General features: G+C 40.5%; 4 protein-coding genes across 6 annotated transcripts; 3 read left to right on the top strand and 1 right to left on the bottom strand.

Annotated features, from left to right (window-relative positions):
* The first annotated feature begins 4,618 nt into the window (after positions 1–4,618).
* On the top strand, positions 4,619–6,337 carry LOC311269681 (uncharacterized protein). Its single transcript, XM_084374008.1, has 4 exons — positions 4,619–4,728; positions 5,286–5,343; positions 5,439–5,765; positions 5,883–6,337. The coding sequence occupies exons 2-4, from the start codon at positions 5,307–5,309 to the stop codon at positions 5,981–5,983; spliced, it is 465 nt and encodes a 154-aa protein (XP_084230134.1). The 5' UTR covers positions 4,619–4,728; positions 5,286–5,306; the 3' UTR covers positions 5,984–6,337.
* A 1,838-nt stretch (positions 6,338–8,175) lies between these two features.
* On the top strand, positions 8,176–12,017 carry bud13 (BUD13 homolog). The gene is made up of 10 exons (XM_084373228.1): positions 8,176–8,356; positions 8,525–8,612; positions 9,244–9,328; positions 9,416–9,733; positions 10,174–10,472; positions 10,588–10,696; positions 10,869–11,007; positions 11,119–11,300; positions 11,404–11,485; positions 11,597–12,017. Exons 1-10 carry the CDS (start codon positions 8,217–8,219, stop codon positions 11,688–11,690), a joined length of 1,536 nt encoding a protein of 511 aa, XP_084229354.1. The 5' UTR covers positions 8,176–8,216; the 3' UTR covers positions 11,691–12,017.
* Positions 12,018–13,207: 1,190 nt separating this feature from the next.
* Positions 13,208–14,871, top strand: snrnp35 (small nuclear ribonucleoprotein 35 (U11/U12)). The gene has a single exon (XM_084373074.1). The coding sequence runs from the start codon at positions 13,364–13,366 to the stop codon at positions 14,081–14,083; it is 720 nt and encodes a 239-aa protein (XP_084229200.1). The 5' UTR covers positions 13,208–13,363; the 3' UTR covers positions 14,084–14,871.
* Positions 14,872–16,328: 1,457 nt separating this feature from the next.
* LOC311269687 (uncharacterized protein) lies at positions 16,329–17,977 on the bottom strand. Of its 3 annotated transcripts, none has more exons than XM_084374016.1 (5): positions 17,882–17,977; positions 17,613–17,756; positions 17,285–17,380; positions 16,630–16,897; positions 16,329–16,548 (listed from the first exon to the last, which is right to left on the bottom strand). In XM_084374016.1, exons 2-5 carry the CDS (start codon positions 17,707–17,709, stop codon positions 16,431–16,433), a joined length of 579 nt encoding a protein of 192 aa, XP_084230142.1. In that variant the 5' UTR covers positions 17,710–17,756; positions 17,882–17,977; the 3' UTR covers positions 16,329–16,430. The 3 variants fall into 3 exon arrangements, with proteins under 3 accessions (XP_084230142.1, XP_084230141.1, XP_084230140.1); XM_084374015.1 differs by having other exon boundaries at positions 17,613–17,759; XM_084374014.1 differs by having other exon boundaries at positions 17,613–17,771.
* Positions 17,978–18,857: the final 880 nt, after the last annotated feature.

Here is an 18,857-nt window from a genome sequence, read left to right on the forward strand (position 1 = left end):
ACCCCCCAGTCCCGACCGACAGCTCTCTGACAGTGTGTGAGGGCAGAGCTGAGCACAGTGCCCTGGGTGCACAGTTAGAAAGAAAAAGGGGGGGAAAAAGGTGCAGTCAGGCTATTTTCAATGAGCAGACTCAATAGACGCAATTAGGGGCCCCAGACAGGGGCGTAGCTACAGGAATCAGCTCCCATGATGATAATATTTTTATGTAGAAAAATCATAAAAAAAATAAACATCTACAGAGCTTGTAGAAAGGTGCAGAGAAAACGTATCTCGTTTCCTTAAAAACATTATTATGATTGTGAATCAATACTTTTACAGTGTGTTTTGTGTATTTTATAAGTGTGAATGTTTTGTTTATCTCTGTGTAACCCTAACCCTATGAAAGCTGCTCAGTGGTGCATGATTCAAAATGACTTGACTTCTCGGCTATAAAACTACCCGGATCTTCCGTGTCGTGGGGCCCATAGAGCGTAACTTCCGGTTGAGTGTCTAACTTGAATGAAATGATTTAATCTTGCATCTCTTCTAGACTTTCCCAGTTTTATTGGACCAAATATCTCAAATTATGATCGTCACACAAGTCATTTCAAGAAAGGTTGTGTATCCACTGACTTACATTTCTTTCACAATGTTAGCTGATGGGAAAAAGTCTTTTGGGCCCCAGTGCGTCACATGATGTTGTAATTACACGGTTTGGCCACTACAAAAGTTGGCTTCAAAGCCCAGCGCTCATTCTGGGGGCTTGGTTCTAGCTTGTAACAAGGTTCGTCAGCCAGTAGTATAACACTGTTGGTATCAACTGTATTGGTAGATGTTTATAGAAAAAAAACCCGTAGGGTACTGCAGTATACACCCCGCCTAGCAAAGCATTTTTACACTTCCATTTCCTTTGGCTCAAAGTCAATGGGATTATCGAATGGGTTTGAGATATGTTCACGTTTTGTTCTATGACACATGAATTAAAAAGTGTTCACATGTCTTAAAATGGTGGCTGCTAACAAGTGGCTGAATGTGACCGCAGAGGTTGTCGAGGACATTACATTACACCAGTCCATCTTTACAGGCAGACTATTCTAACTTGGACTTTTAAACTTGTAGATCAATTTAACGACATGTTCATTAATTTGTAAGGGAATAATTTAGGTTCAGGTTTATTCAGGTGACTGGGTACAATTTGATGCTGATCCTAATAAAAATCCAGATCTGTCGGATTTAAATATGTTTTCATAGAGAGTTGTGTCAGCTGCTATATGTTGGACTAATCTGCTGATTATTTTCTCCACTGGTTTGTAAAAAATACTCAGTCCAAACTGACACCTTCACAAAGTTTGTTTTGTCAAATCACAGTCCAAACAATGCCATTATTTGAAAAAGGCCTTCATTAAAATGATTACAATAACTCAAAGGAAAAGCAGCAAACCTTCACATTTGGGATGTTGGAACCATGAAATGTTTTTACATGAAAACTCACACAATTATTAAAAAATTATTCATCAATTCTTGATTAATCTACTAATAGTTTCAGCTGGACTTACTGTACAGAAACTGTGTAATTAATAATAAAACATACATGCAAGACAAGACTAATGGCATGAAGGTGATTATGCTAACATCAACACAAAACTAACAATCTCAAATTATGTGCATATTATGACACCTTCCAGACTTTGCAGATAATAAACGAAATTAAACCTGTAGCCCTTTATGGCCTGATGGGTGAAATATGTCTAGATATCCACCACGGTTGCATCCAAACATACATGTTTGTCAGACAGTTAAGTGTAGATAAGAGTTTGATGTTCCCACACTGAAAACTACTGGAAAAAAGATGTGTTTTGCAAAACAAGGAGAGAAGTTCAGTAGAGGCATCCACTGTAGGCGGGTGAGAAATGACAGAAACTGAAACTGGAAAATTGTGTGACACACTGGGAGAAGGAAGAAAGAGTCTGATGCTGTCAGAATGTGCCTGGAGATGAGAGAGAAAAGAAGATGTAGGAGGCATCATGTCACATCTGATAAGCTTCAAAGAAAAGTTCACCCAGAAATGAAAATACAGTCATTATATACTCATTTCCATGCCGATGGAAAGTCAGGTGAAGTTTCGTAGTCCACAAAACATTTCTGGAGTTTCACAGCAAAACAGTGTTGCAGCATTCTCCTAAACAACTGAAGTAGATGGGGACTTGGGGGGGAAAAAAAGTGGCTCTGTAAAACTTGTCTGGCACAATCCTAGATTGATTTGAAAAGACTTTTCACGAAACTTTAACTTCCCACTGGCATGAGGGTGAATAGATAGTGACAGAATTTCTAATGCAAAAGTTGCATGTACATGGAGATGATTCATAGGAAAGATGGTTGTAATGTTCAGTCGAACAAACGCAGCGAAAGTACGCTCTGGGGTGCCCATCCAGCGGAGAAAACGTGATACAGTGTCCTCTATGGGTGTCCTTCCAGGGGAGAAAATGTGATAAAGTGTCCTCTAGGGTGTCCTTCCAGCGGAGAAAACATGATAAAGTGTCCTCTATGGGTGTCCTTCCAGCAGAGAAAATGTGATAGTGTCCTCTAGGGTGTCCTTCCAGTGGAGAAAACGTGGAGTGTCTTCTACGGTGTCCTATGGGTAAAACATTGTGAAGTGGAAGCCGGTGCCCTTTAATTTTTTTTTTTTTTTTTGCCCCTGGCCCTAAAACATCCTGAGTCCGCCGCTGCAAGAAATGCTGGTGTGCCTCAGTTTGGGGATCCTACTAGTTGAGAGTTGTTAAAGAGGAACCAGTAATGCCAACAGGAAGCAGGAACCATTAAGGCCTTCATCAGGGTACTTGACCTGATGGAGGCCGTAATGGTTCCTCCTTCCTGTTGGAATTCTTATTATGATTCAATAGCATGATGAAATGGTTGTAATGTTACTGGAGGATCGGGAGAAGCGCTGTTATTTTAGGAAGCGACGCAAGATTTCTTATATCAATAATTAACATTTTTGTAATTAATAATTTAGCTATATTTTGTTTGCCCCACATTTTCAAGAAGAATGGAATAGCCCTTTTTTCAACCTTCGTGCAAAAACTCCTTAGTCATGTGTTTCTTTAATATTTACTTAGTGTGAAGTACTTTGAGCTCACACGGTTCAAAAATGTGTGGCGCACCACATGTTCTCCCTCCTGTGAGGTTCACAAGGTTACTCCTTCAGGCCAAATAAGTCAGGTGGACTGGAAACTCTAGTGGTATGATGTGAGCAATCAACATGTGTTATCCTCCAGATGTTCATGTCACATGTCCAGGTGTTTTCCTGTCTCTTTGATCATAAAGAGGGTGATCGGAGTGAATAGAAGTATTGTAGTATTCAAAAAAACAGTCTTGGCCTCAAGACCACTTTTTGAAGGTCTCGGCCTCGTTTCTGTCTCCGATAAAGAGGACACTGGAATTTATTTCAAGACCAGTCATGACCACAACTGCAGGGATTTCACTGTACTGAATGATTGTTAGATACTGTATATACTATACTTAATGGTGGATTGTGTTAGAAGACAAGGACATTTTATTTAAATTTCAAAGAAAAAGTTTTCAATGTTAGCCAGATGTTAAACATGGAAAAGGAGTATTGAGACATTTGTGTTGATTTCGGCTCCTTCATTATTTTGTCAAGACATTACATACACACATACTTATTTTGCAATAACAGAGGTGAATGATGATGAATTTTCATTTGTCGTGTGTGTGTGTGTGTGTGTGTGTGTGTGTGTGTGTTTTTAAATGAATGTGCCTATATTTTGTTTGTTCCACATTTTATTGTGAGTGACTCATGCAGTGTGGGACTCACACCAGTCTTGGTCTTGACCTGGTCTCGGTTTAGGCGATCTTGTCTACAACACTGGCGAATAGGTGGGTAATGTTGAACTTTACTTAGACGGTTTATTAATTTGTAGATTTTTGCATTTTTTCATCTATGTTGTCGAAGCATTTCCTTGTGATGGAGGCTGTGAACCTGCATCCAAGTTACTACGTGAACTTCCTGCTACTGGCCATAGGGTGGAGACAGTGAGCTGTTGCACATGAGTCAGTTGGTATGACAGTGTAGAAATTTCTAGGGGGTCACAAATCCACCCTGGGATGATGATGAGCATTTACACTGTGCAGACATGATGTCATAATCAACATAAACAACTAAAATGAGAATGAAATGAATCATCTCTGGAATTTTCTCTTAAAAAATCATTCAAGCTATGCATTTTTACGTAGAGTACAGTTATGTGCTTAAGACCGACTCTGTGACAGGCATTTATAATACATGAGAGCAGCTTTTAAAGTGGAAATCAGTGTAAGAGTACCACATACAGAGACATGAAGGGCACACTAGGACAGGAGTGGATCTCAGGAAACGAGACAGAGGTGAGGAGAGGGCCAGGAGAAGGAAGAAGGGAAAGAAGGAGACAAGGTCATAACGGGCCAAAAACAATGATGCTGACCGAGTTTCGCCCCAGCCCTGCCTGCCACCCGCCCGCCCCGTGTCCTCTGTCAGGCACTGCAGAGGAGAAAGACGAATCAGCGCTCTCTGGTCCACCCTCGTCCCTCCCACTCTCTCTCCACCTCTCTGTATCACTCCCACCTCACTTCAGAAGTGTGATGCTCTGCAGTGCTGCACACTGAGGAGTCTACCAGCCAGCAGCCGCTCGTTCCTCAGCCAGACAAGAGCACGCAGGCAGGAGCTGCTGCATCATCCGATCCTGACAGGAGGTAAGACTGCTCAGAGATGTTCAGCTGCAGCTCAGGGGATAGGGTATGGGGACTACGGTCACATCGGGGACAAGTGGAAGATGCTAGAACGTGTAGGTGTGTAGGGAATGATGACAGAAAATACCTACATGCAGAGATATGTAAACGTCAGACATTTATCACGTGATAAATACAAAACTGTGTCAAGTGCATTGGAAAAATGTGAGGAATAGTGTAACAAACAGGCAATGAAACAGAAAAGAGAAAACATCTGTGTCATCATCTGGCTCTGAATTATGTCCAATCATTAGATTTGGCCACAGGTGAGAAAGTTCTGGAGGCAACTAGAGGACATTTACAGTAATTTAGATCGGCTAGTGACCAAAACAACATGGTCATATTTGTTTACCAAAGGATTGATCCAGGCTTGACCTCACCCAAAGATGACCTCATGGTCACTTCGAGAGCCAATGTTTGAGAGGACTTGATTCATCCAGATCATAACTCAGTTTGCTGAGTGTTTACGTCTTGTTGTTGTAGATTTTCTTTCTCATATTCCTTCTTTTTTCTTTTCAAAGTTGGATGGGTGCTTTTCCATCATGCTCAAGTCTCTGTTTGTGTATGGAGTGCTGGGAGGTGAGACTTATTTTGTAAAATATATTTTGCTCTGCTCTTCATTTGCTCTCATCCCTTCTGTGCTCCTCTCACGTCCTTCTGTGTTTTTTCCCCAGTGTTGCTGATCCCAGCAAAGTGCGATCAGATCACCGTGTGCGTAGAAGATGACAGTGACCTGAGGGTGGACTGCCTGATCGAGTCCCAGCCCGACAAGAGGAACAGCTACGAGTTCTCTTGGTCCTCCGGAACCAAAGAGTCCATCATTAACACCAATGTGTCCGGTTCTGCACCCGAGGGCCAGTTCAAAGACAAAAGCTATGTGGAGGAGCTGGATCCTCAAGGCTACAGAATGACCCTCATCGGCTTCACAGACAAACTCCCGCACAACACCACCTACATGTGCAAAATAACTGGGGTGCGTGCCAGTGTCACTGTGGAGAAAGGTAGGTGTATCAGCTGTGTGTTAGGACGTGAGGGAGAGAGCATGAGAATAAGTGAGTGGGAGACCAGTTGAAGAGGATTTTGTCAGCTCTTTTCATCCCACTTTTCTTCCTCTGCAGATCAACTTGTCGAGTGTTCAGCTGTGAGCCTGCTTCTGAAGACCTCCTGTTCGTGGATCGTTTGCCTGCTGCTCTTCGTCTTCTATCAAACTCAGCGCTAAAAGAAAACAAAAAAAAAACAAAAAAACATGCAGGCTTGTGCTGGCACACACACAAACATCTAACCACGCCCACGCATCTGTCCGAATCCACAAACACCCCCACAATAACAGCCACATGTTGAGAAGATGTTGTCAATAGCTTGCAAATGTCTCTCCTTCCTTTGTGCACGGTTTTCATAACTTTGACTCTACAGTATTAAGATGACTCGAAGATGATACTAAAGAAAGATTTATAGATGTGCTTTTTTGCTGCAGAGGCACACACAGCTGCGTAACTAAACTGAGTAACTTGTCTTGTAAATATTACTCTAGAGGCTGTTTGTTTTCAATAAAGGGATGCTCTTGAAAGCCGGATATTGATTTGTGTGTGAATTCACTGCTCATAGTTGCGGGGCAGAAGTGGAGAAGGATGAAAAGTAAAAAGGTGTTTCTGAAGCTGTGTCATGCACACAAGCTCTGTCACGTTGGTGAAAAGTGATGACAGCGATTGTTTAAATCATTACAATGGAAATATGAATGTGCTGTTGTGTTAGGACACTGAACCAGAGTAGATTTATTTGACCTTTTCTGACAGATCAACAGAATAAGACCAAGTAATGTCCATGTGAAAACATCTTTACAAAGTGATTTGGATGTAGTATAATGTAGTATAATTACACTGTATCAGTGTGTCAGTATGTGGTTAAACCTCCAGCATGAAGATAAAAAAAACACACCAAGAAACTCTGTGAAAATGTGACTAAAAAGTGCCAGTCAGGGGGAGGATGCATTTCCAGATCACTGAATGTCCTTTGGAGTATAGTTACATTAATCGTGAGTGTGACACAGCAGTAAAACTGAGTGAGAGACCTGTACAAACAGACTGCAGGCTGAAACTGCCCCCAACTGTCCATCTACTAACTGCTTAAAAGGGACTTTTTCTGTTGATCTTCATCCAAAAAAGGGACATTAGATGTACTTTGATTCAATGCTTTGAAACAGTAAAGCGGAAAAACATGAACTTCCAAAAGAAGGTGAATACTTTTTTTATAGGCTTTCAATTTGACTTCAAACTGACTTTGAATCTGACTTAAGCTTAAAAAGTCAGAAGAATCAAACAGTCCGCCAAGACATATTGATATCTGTACCCCACGAACAGACCGGCCTGTAATCTAATTAGTTTTGTGTTGGACCCTATGATATCCTAAGTGTTCAGTATTAAATATAAATAAGACATTGTGGAATAAATTATCCTAGGAATAAATAGTCTTATTTATATATATAAATAATTCATATAAACAAATCAAAATGCTGTCGAAGTTCTTTATAAGTGTACCTTGATAAATAAACATGGGATATAAATAAAATGGATTCAGAAAGTAAATCATACTAGGACAGTAGTTAAATATGGGTAGGTACAATGTTAATCTTAAGAATAAAAGACATACAAGCAATACAAATAATGATGAAAATAAAATAATGAAATAAAAAACAAAATGCATCACATATACATATCTGAATCACATATACGTTTGAGTCTCTGAAAGTGACCAAAAGGAATATTATCTATTAAACTAGGTGGATGGAAACTGTCCGTTCTGAGGATCGTATTGCGATCAGTTGATTTCCTAAAGATAGAGGTGTGTAAATCTCCATTGACATCTTTAGAGATTTTTAGGTCTAGAAAGTTGATTTCAAAAAAAGAAAAGTCAAGACTGAGCTTCACATTTCTATTAGTATTATTTAAATATGAATGAAACTGAAGGAGTTCTGTTTCTGAACCTGACCACAGTAGGATAATATCATCGATATACCTGCCCCACCATATAATTTTATCCAAATAAATATTAAGGTCCGAGTATACAAATGTTTCTTCCCCATGCTCCCATAAACAGATTAGAGTAATTAGGTGTAATTAGGTACTTTGTGACACAATATAGTAATCAAGCAAATAAAATCAAAAAATTGTCAAAAGAAATTGGGACATATTGAAAAGTGGTAGTACTCTCAGAGAAGCTCTCCCAGATCCAACAATCAGCTTCAGAAGAGACACAACGCTTTTAGTACATAAATCAGATTCATTCACAATTTTAAATACATAGTTAATACATACATTGTGCCGCAGATATCCTCATAACCTTCAGTGTTGTCTGGTGAAGTGAGATGATCAGCAGGGTTTCTCACATGCATCTGTGGTTTCTCCTACGGGCGCTCTTGACCCGCGGTGCTATCCGTAGTTTCCGACAACAACACGATGGCCGCTACTACTGATTGCAGCAAGAAACCAGAGCTATCTAAAGCTGAGTACCTTAAACGTTATTTATCCGCGGATGAAGATGTCAAGAAGTCAAACGGGAAGCTTAAAAAGAAAAGGCGCAAAGTTCCTGAGAAAGGGTGAGTCTGCGGGAGTGTTTTAACTCAGCTGTCTGTCATGTTGTGTGTGCGTGTTAGCCGTTAAGCTAGCTGAGGTCGCTATTGCTGTTTATCGACGATAAACTCGTTGGTTTTTAATGGAAAGTGTATGTAGCTTAACTCAACTCAATTTTACTTCTCCTATTCAAGACTTAAGATAGTAGACGACGACATAGACTGGAAACAGATGGTCATAGAGGAGGAGGAGAATGAAGAGGACGAAGAGGAAGCTCCAGTGGTAAGGATTTGTTAGCTACCTAAGCTAACGTGTGTCCATTCATTTACCTGCAGTGATTAGCCCGCTGACTTCTTCATTTACAGCACACCTTAAAACATGACGTGCTTTTAATTGTACACGTTATCAGTTCATTTGATGAATATGTTTTGAAATGAAACCCCAAATAAAACAGTGATTTGGTTGCTTCATAATGTTTTAAATCAAGAGAAATGTCACGATATCAAAAATATGCAACACAAAAATTTAATTAAAAATCACATAAATTAAAGAAAAACCCAGCAGTTGTCAATATTTGAATGTTTTAAGCACATGTTTGGTATTTTAGCTTTAAACATTACTTCACTAATCAAACTAGTTGCAGAAAACGTTTCTGTATTGATCTTTTAATTTATTTAATGACAAATTATTGCAGCTTTATTTGTGTGGGCCTCATCACATTAACCCAAAAACCATAGCAAAATTACCATAAAGCAGTCCTGCTCATTGATAGACTGTAATGCTCTAATGCAAGCAGGGGTATTGAGGAGACAGCCACCATGCTAGGATTATCACAGTAAACTCTGTTGTCAAGTATTTTGTCGAACTGCTCAGTCATTTCATGAAACTTAATCCCTTGTGTGTGTTTACTAAGATTGCGGAGATAATTGATGAGAGACCAGAGGAAGTGAAACAGCTGGAAGCCTTCAGAACCAGCAATAGATGGAAAGTGATTGGAGGTAATTGATTTTTGTGGCCAAAGTCAAAAGAAGCTTTGTCTGTGTGATAAAACAAGTTTATTTATGTCTAGTCTCCTCTTCCAATAGCTGATGAAACAGAAGACACAGAAGAGGGGGAAGTAAGAGAAGATGAACCTCTGGAGCTGGAGGCATCAAACAGGGATCGCCATGATTCGCCTGAGCTGTCACCAAAGAGAAGGAGACATGACTCCCCTGTTAAAAAGACCCGACATGACTCTCCAGATGTATCCCCTCCCAGAAGAGGTCGCCATGACTCTCCCGACATATCCCCCAAAAGACGAGGTCGCCATGATTCTCCAGACATATCCCCTCCCAGAAGAGGCCGTCATGACTTGTCCCCTCCAAGGCAACATTCGGGGAAATCAGGGAAGGCACAAAGTAAAGGTGAGTAATGAGAAGTAATTATTTAGGCTGAATTTCTTTCTGCATAGAGCAAATCTATATTAATGAAACAAGAAACAGCACAGCAACCACAAGACCTCCCAACACCATTGTACGGAAACACTGTATTTGTTTATGTAAATTTATATTTTTACTTTTGAAATCCCTTAAGTCGTCGTCCAACACATTTGATCCCTTGATTATGACGGGCCACTCTAAAACATTATCTTAATTTTGCTTAAACTCCTTTAAGATTTAATAGTATTACTCTGAAATGTCATAAATGGTAAATCAATATATATTCATATACTGAGCAGCCTTATCCCTTCCTAGGTTTTTCACTTTCTTCCCCTCCAGTCTAATGACTTCTTTCACATGAAAAAAGTACTTTGTTGAAGTGTTTAGTTATATAAACACGTCACTAACAGTTATTTTTTTGTTAGATTCATCCCCTGCCAGAAGAATGCCCAGCTCATCATCATCAACTAAAAATCCTGATCGTCATCGATCACCACTAGCAAAGAGGGCTCAGAACAGGCACGATTCAGACCTTGACCAGTCACCTCCTCGAAAAAAGACACTAAAGGGAGACGCTTCAGATTCCGACCAGTCACCTCCACGGATGCGCTCAAAAACAAGACGAGGCTCTGATGCTGACCAGTCACCACCCAGGAGGCGGGCACGTGGTGGAAAGGACTCGGATGAAGATCTGTCACCACCTCGTAGGCCTGGCCAATCACAGGTGAGCAAATTCAGAGTTTGAGGAGTAATGTGAGATTTTATTTGCTTGAAACTGCTGTATGTGTGCTGTTTCAAATCAGTCAAGACACATGCAGTTTTTTAATGCTTCTTCTCAGGGTCCAAGGATGCTTTCTGGTGGGGCAGCAGGTCTGGTTCCTTTAGATGTTTTAAGGAAAGAGCAGGAGGAGAACCGACGCAGAGACAGAAACAACCAGCCATTAGAAGGTTGGCTCATCTTTCCTCTTTTAAGATACTTGTCAAACTCACAGAATTATCTATCTCATATCATCTACATGGCTAATGCATACTCCAAATGCTTACAGATAACTTTGGTCAGTTGTGATTAGTTGAATGATGTAGTCCTCACATTTTTTTACCTATTTTCTTGTCATTGAAGATGAATCCCGCAATGCCCAGACGGTGTTCCGAGACAAGAGTGGTAAAAGGAGGGACTTGGATACGGAGAGAGAAGAACAGAGGAGGAAAGCTGGAGAAAAGGCTGCAAAGGATGAAAAATATGCTCAGTGGGGGAGAGGGTGGGTCTGCATACAATTTTCACACATGAGAAAATGGGATTATAATCACACAAAGATGTAGAATGTCTGATGTGATGACTTTCATTGATTAAAGTCAGCTCATGTTTATAGGTTGGCCCAAGGCCAGATGCAACAGCAGAAACTTGAGGATGCGGTGCATGAGGCCCACAAGCCGCTGGCACGTCACTGCGATGATGAGGATCTGGACCGTATGTTGAGAGAGCAGGAAAGGGAGGGAGATCCGATGGCTGCGATGCTCAGGCGGAAAAAGGATCGCAATCCAAAGACAAAAGGTTTTAAGAGATACATATGTGTACCTTGTTCTGAGTTGACTGATGTAAATGTTTGTTTACCACTCATAGAATACATTATAAACAATCTTATTTTTGTTTGCAGAGAAACCTCGATACAAAGGCCCAGCCCCACCGCCAAACCGTTTCAATCTTCTACCAGGCTATCGCTGGGATGGAGTCGACAGGTACAGTGTAATGTAGTGTAATGTAATGAATGTGATTTTATATCCCTCTTTATGTTAAATGTATGATTGCATAATTAACAGTGGAATTTGATTTGTGTGCTTTTCTCACAGGTCAAATGGTTTTGAAAAGAAACGCTACATGCGGATGGCAGATAAAAAAGCTGTCCAGGAGGCAGCGTATAAATGGAGCGTGGAGGACATGTAATGATGAAATGGCAGCCAGACACTGACGGATCAGGAGACAGGATGCCTAATCCATGCTGTTGAAATTCTACAGATTAGACACATCTACTCAACAGTACCAACATTTTGAGTATAAAGATAGTTATATAAAGATACATTTTGTTCACCTTTGAAAGCAGTTTGATACTGTACAAGGGACATCAGATTATCACAAACTGATGATCTACAAACAAAACTGTACATAGCAGTGAAGTGACAGCATCTTTATTATTTTGTAATAAGTGAATCAGTGTAGAGCCAAAAAAGGATGTGTTTTTCACTGTTTTATTAAATGATGTTTTTTGTAAAATGTTGTGTCGCAAGTGTTAACATACAGCTATGGACTTGGGTCTCACATGAATGGAGGTGATGGTCAGTAATTATACATTATAGAGTTTACTGAACCAAATATACTATTATTGTAATATTTTGGAAGTATTTTGTGTTTTTAGGGCCATTTAATTATTTTCTTGTTTTACTTGAAGGGGCAGCACTGATTTAAACTTTGAAGTACAGATGTTAGGACCTTAAAAATGATTGCTTGACATTTAGGTGCTCCAGAGCCAAGAGGTGCATGCTGGATCACAGGTGTGGCTTACTGGCACAACTAAATGGAAAACGCCTATCATTAATTTTATTAGCTTCAGTTGCGTCTTCACATGAAAAGCATGTATTCTTTGGACATTTTTATTGCCTTCTTGGGAAATTTGAATTGCCATTCACTTGCAATAGAAACATCAGCCATTGAGGTGTCTGAGTAAGCCAACATTGAGCCAGCTGTTATGGGGCTGTGGACCTGGAACACCTGAATGAAACTGAACCACCAACTACTTATGTAATTTGTTACACCTGTGGTTTTCCTGCTATGTCACAATGTCTACTGTAAAAAAAAAAACAAGCATTGGCCACAAATGTCATGAAATGCACTGTTTCTGCAAACACTGAGGACACACAAACACACGTTTATATATTTTGTCAAGGTCAACAACTCAGCAGAATCCAATATAAATGAAGTAATAATATAAACTCAAAAAAAATTTTCCACAACTGAATAAACAAGCTGAGAAATAAGGTCCCCACAATACTGTTTGAAGCTAGAAAGGTGGCAGGGTCCACCACAGATAAACAAAGTAAAACAGTATGAAGTGGTCTGTCTTTTAGGCTCAGTTTATATTGACTGATGTTTATTCAGTCCTAAAAAAAATAATAGAGTTTGTTTATTTAGTTTGTTTAGGCATAAAAGATCAAGTCAATGAAGATCTGATTAACATTTCTTCCTTTCTTTTAAGGGTATTGTTTTTTAAAGTCTGAGTATTCATCAACAGATATACGTTATATTATATATAACTATATCTGTCTTTATTTATGTACATATAAAAATGAATATTATCTTGAGGCCGCTAGTTTCCGTCCTCTTAATATAACCGTGTAAGTAGGAACCCTTAAATTGGCATAGTAGTACTCGTTTCACTACGGAATGTTTTTGATGATGCACACACTCTAAATCTGCATTAAGTCTAAGGAGCTGAAACTTTTAACAGTATGAAGGGCTTCTGTTGCTATTAACGATTTGTGTAGCGAAAAACACGGCACAGAAACTGTCGCTGAAACTCGGATACTGAAGAAGGAGACCTCATGACCTAATTTGGGGTAAAAATGGTTGACTGGAGTCCGATAGCGAAGGTGTACGACCCGCTGAAAGCTGGCAGCATCGACGGCACGGACGTGGAGCCCCATGACCGGGCGGTATGGAGGGCCATGGGTGCCCGCTATAAGCCCAATAAAGGTGTTGTGGGAGACCCACTGCTGAGCCTGATTGTGTCCCGTCTGAACCCCCAGACAACAGAGGAAAAACTCCACCAAGTCTTCTCCAAGTACGGAGACATCCAGCGGCTGAGGCTGGTCCGGGACATCGTTACGGGCTTCTCCAAAAGATACGCCTTCATTGAATACAAGGAGGAGCGGTCTGTTGTCCGGGCCCGCCGGGACGCCAACAAGCTGGTGGTGGACCAACACGAGGTGTTTGTGGACTTTGAACAGGAGAGGACCCTCAAAGGATGGGTCCCCCGGCGGCTCGGCGGAGGGCAGGGAGGGAAGAAAGAGTCCGGACAGCTGCGGTTCGGTGGCAGGGACAGGCCTTTCCGGAAGCCCATTAACCTCGGGGTCGGTCCGGTGCAAGAACGGGGAGGTGGTGGTGGTGGTGGAGGAGGCGGAGGGAGGGAGTGGGACAGACAAGGTGGGAGAGACAGGGAGGACCGGGACCGACACAGAGAGGCCGAGTGGGGCAGCAGAGGGAGGAGAGATGACCGGGACAGAGGCAGAGAGAGGGATGACCGCAGGCACGGAGACAGGAGCAGGCACCGGGACAGGAGATGAAGTCCGTGATTACAGAACTGGAGCTGAATCCAAAGAACTGAGCTCACCGGTTCAAATGAAGTCTGTGACAGATGTTTTGATACACAGTCCAGCTGCTTGCCTCAGATGGAGGAGTTGGGCAGTGAAGGAGAGTGTGACTGTAAGGGGACTGGGCGATGGAAACAATAAGCATTTCAATGAACAGATTACCTTCTTATGGTATCATGATATCAGCCTGAGTGTGAAATGACATGGTCGATGTCCATCAGATTCTGTTGTATGGTAATGTGATGTCAATCTGGAGCAGCCACTTTCGGCTGACACTCTGTATTTCAGTATTACTCAGGGGGATCTGACATACACAGGCTTTTGTAATGTACATAGATCAGGAAAAGCAGTTTAATAATTCATCACACCATCACTTCTTAATTGCACATTACAATGATGGACAGTTTTTACATTATTGATGTCGAATACACGAAGGAAGTAACACAAGCTTTAAAAGCACCACCTGCAGCTATATGAACAAAATGCCTCTAATATTTTTTCATACAGCCGATTGAGACAGTTACACATTTTCTTTCATCGTAAGTGAGACAATTCATTAACTGTTTTCAAATCTGAGACGTGTATGTAGTGTTGAAACACTAGTGTGTAGCCTCTCTCTGTCGTCCATGTTTCCTTTTTTTTTTTTTTTTTTTTACGGATAAAGATTTTTGGAGAGTCATACTTGGTTAAAAAAAAGCCACTGATGATGGTTTGCACAATATACACTCTATAAATGAGGGAAGAAAACCAAATAAACTAAAAACGATTTGAACACAATGGTGTCATTTTCCTCGTTTCTTGTGCAGAAGTTAGAAAGATTTTCCTCTATTGTCATTTTGAGTTGCATTTTGCTGGTGTAAGAGACCATTTTTTCAATGTCAATGTCTACCACTAGCAAGTTTGCTCTGTAATTGTAATGGAAAAATACAGCTTCAGCTAAGTGTAAAGTTCACCAAAAGCTGTATTAGTCACCAACAAAACTTTTTATTATGTATTTGTTGTTGGAAGTCAGTAGAGTTGGATTCTGGATATTTTAATGCTGTGTTTACAATAAAACGGTGCAAAATGCACAAAATCATACAGACAAGCATAGGGATTAGAATGTGCAGCAAGTGAATCTGTTAAAGCACATTATGTAGAAATTGACATTTTGTGCTATTTGGTGCCCCCCACAGTTTGTGAGTGCAACACCACTGTCATAAATACAAATCCCAGATCTGTAACCATTCGTCAGTTGTACTGTAGGCGCTGACTACAAACAACACTCATTACATCATAACAATGTTATGTGTTGAAAACTTGTATGTTGAAGTAAACATGTCTGTAACGCTGTGATCCGACCCTCTCACTACAGTTACATAGTGCAGGAACAAGTGATAGTGAGACTGAGACACCATTCACTCTATTACAACACACTGTACCATCAAAATTATTTAGAAGCTGTTAGTTTAAGGTTAAAAAAAAGTTTCATAATGTTGCTTTTATGTACATAGTTTGCTTGAAAAGTTATCCAGCTGTTAGATCCCTTGTCCTGCTCGTTGAAGAAGATCATGTGTCAGTGATGAGTCACAGGGTGGATTGTTTTCTCTGAAGCTGACCGCATGTCTGAAGTCAGCATTATTAAACATTACTGGTCTGGTGTTAGCATCAGTCTGTTGAGTCCATGCACTGCACACATCATCAGTCCATTGGCTCATCACGTTGACCTGCTGCTGGGATACTCATCACTTCTTACCAGAGGACAAGCTAAACTGAGAAAAGAGTTTTTGTGCTTCAAACAAACGCAATGAAAGAATGTGTTTACACTTTAATCAAAACAATTGTGTGCCATTAAATGGTGCACACTGAATAAAGAATATATTTCCAGCACGCAGACACACATTGTGTTGGGTGTGGTCGGAGAAGGAGAACTCATCAACAACAACCACTGACACAGAACTTCTATTTAGCTACAATTCTGTGTAAACTGAAGAGTAAGATTAAAAGTTTTGCGCTGTTTGAAAGACAATGAATAATCCATAAAAGCCTACAAAAATAGCATTTTTTTTCACCGGTTTATTAGATTATGTGTATTAATGTCATTGTATTGTATGATTATAGCAAACTAGGATTGACAGACATATAATGGAATTAGACATTTGTGCAGACAAAAGATTCTGACAATCATTTTACAATTCAATTTATTTTTTTATTATACAATTTATTTATCTATAATGTCATTAAATTGCCATGTTTTACAGCTAAAGATGAGCAGTGTTACAAGAGCCAACAATCAAACACTTTTTGCTGGGAAGAGCACATGCTGATTTGTTTTAGAGCATCACTCAGACATCGTGTGTGGTTGTCTGGACGAGGCCGCTCTCAGCCTGCCAGCATATCTGGGATTCATGATGGGCCAACCAGGGTAAGTCTCTCTCTGGACTGTGCAGAACTCGAACCTGTGAATCAAAACACACAGACACTGATGAGCTGCTCTACATCAATCTACAGCAGAGAGACACTGACAAACTGGCTCTAACCTGAAGCCAGGGTTGATGCCAATGTTGTCTGGCTGTGGGTGGGCAGGTGTTCGCCTCCTGCGGCAGGTGGATGGAGGAGGGAAATCCTTCTGATACTGGGACTTCATTTCTGTTGTGTCACGTTCATTTTCCCCCGCTGTCGACCCCGTCTCTTTCTCGCCCTCGCCTGCTTCTCTGTCCCTGCTGCTGTTTCCTCTTCCTGTTTGTCTCGAAGATGTGAGATGAGAACGGTGGGACTCCTGCTGTGTGTTCTGGGCATCATGGCCTCCTGAAGGTTAAACATAACACTGGTAAGGGTTTTATAATAACTTACAGCATTTTTATATTTTAACCATATTTGGATGTTTTTCTTTTCTATCCGTAGTGTTAATGACTGAATTAGTATTTCAATCTAATGCATTATAACTGATTAAATGAATAAATTACATAAAAACTCATAAATCCCTTTCGTAATCTCTGCCCTCTCACACACACACACGCCCAAACCTTTTCTAACACACACACACACACACACACACACACACACACACATCCATCCAGTAAACACAACACAGCCTGGCACTAAACACTCACATGTCCACACAAACACAACTCACAGCTTATCTTCAAACAGATAAGATGAGTTTACTCTCTGGGTTGAGATAAGACTGCAGACCTTTGCCTCTGTCTGGTTGTGGGACGGGTCGAAAGCAGAAAGCTTCTCGTGACGTGGTCTCCATCTTAGCAGGAGTGTCTGGGTAGAGGAGGAATCCTGTGGAAGTCAAACAGGGTAAAATGTGGTCTTTAAAATAGCCAAATATTGGACAAACAAAGCTCTTTCTTTTTAAATGTATGTACTATGTACTTAAAGTATAAAAGAAAAAAGTTGTACTACTTGGAGTAACTACTTTGGAGTAATTCCAGTTAACACATCACAGCTGGACTAAGTGCACTTAACATCTCATCAAGCAACTCTAACTCTGTCTGATGCCGCTAACCTGTACCTGCCACTGTCGGCGGCTCTCCCCTGTAGGGTCGACTAGGCAGAAACAGTTCATGGTGACGCCTGGGGTGTCGTAGGTTGGTATTTGTGATGAACATATTGTCTGTCTGCTCACTGGCATCACCAGCACCACCACCCTTTCTGTCTGCTACAACAAATACTATGAAAATTAACACAAATTTCCATTAGTAGATAGTAGAAACAGTTGTTGCAGTTGCTAAAATAACAACTATAAAGTCTCTGAAGAGAGTAATTTACTGTATTGCTCACCTTATATGTAGAAAAAAAGCACAAGATGTGGTAAACTCTGCAGTGTTTCCCTATACAGACTAGATTTCTCTAGTCTGTATGTGTGTGTACTGTGTGTGTGCGTATTATAAGGCTATACACAGAGCTACTTAAAGCTTGTTTACTGCAGTAGTCATGGTGCTGTATTCTTCTCCAGTGAGTGACAGATACAGTAGTTACCAACTGAGACAATAAAGCTACTGGCCCACCAACACAGGGCTGGAACCTTGCAATGGCAGTATGAAGTAGGGATGATTTGACGCATAGACAGCTAGAAGTGTCTGAAATGTCATGTCTTGCTTCAGTAACTCATGCATAAAGATGATAAAAAATACATTTGACTGAAGTTGTGTTAAGACACACACACTATGCTGTCAAAAAACAGAAAACATGTTGTCTTTTCAGTGGTTGCCCTGGAGCATTTGGCCAGCACTCAGCAATGCACTGTGCCTCCCAGTGTTCAGCTGGCATAAACCCCAACTGTATTTCTTTCACATTAGAGGGCCTGTTTCAGCCTGTAACTTTTCAGTAGGCAACATTATACTTGTACATAAATCATTTTACCTAATGCATTTTAAAGGAATTATGTGGTGACTATGTTCCTGCAAACTTGCAAGTCCCTTTCATTCATAATATAGTCTATAGTTTCTGTGTGTTGTGGGCTGGAGGAGGTGAGACATCATTTTGATCTTATCTGTGATATACTTTCAGTATTGTGTCTGCATATCTTCACTTGAGTATGTGCGAGTGATTTTCAACTGTGAACTCATAACAACATAAAAGATAAGATTCATATCTTTTTTTTTAAAAAACAACAAATCTCATTCACAATATAATGTAGGTATCCACTACAATCCCATATACAAGATCTCAACAAAGGACACTGGTGAAACCAAACACACACTTGTGTATTGGGATTATTGAGATGCATTGAGATTTTCTCTTGCTTTTGTAGTTT

This window comes from Pagrus pagrus (assembly GCF_965226575.1).
Source record: "Pagrus pagrus genome assembly, chromosome: 14".
Classification (NCBI taxonomy): Eukaryota; Metazoa; Chordata; class Actinopteri; order Spariformes; family Sparidae; genus Pagrus; species Pagrus pagrus.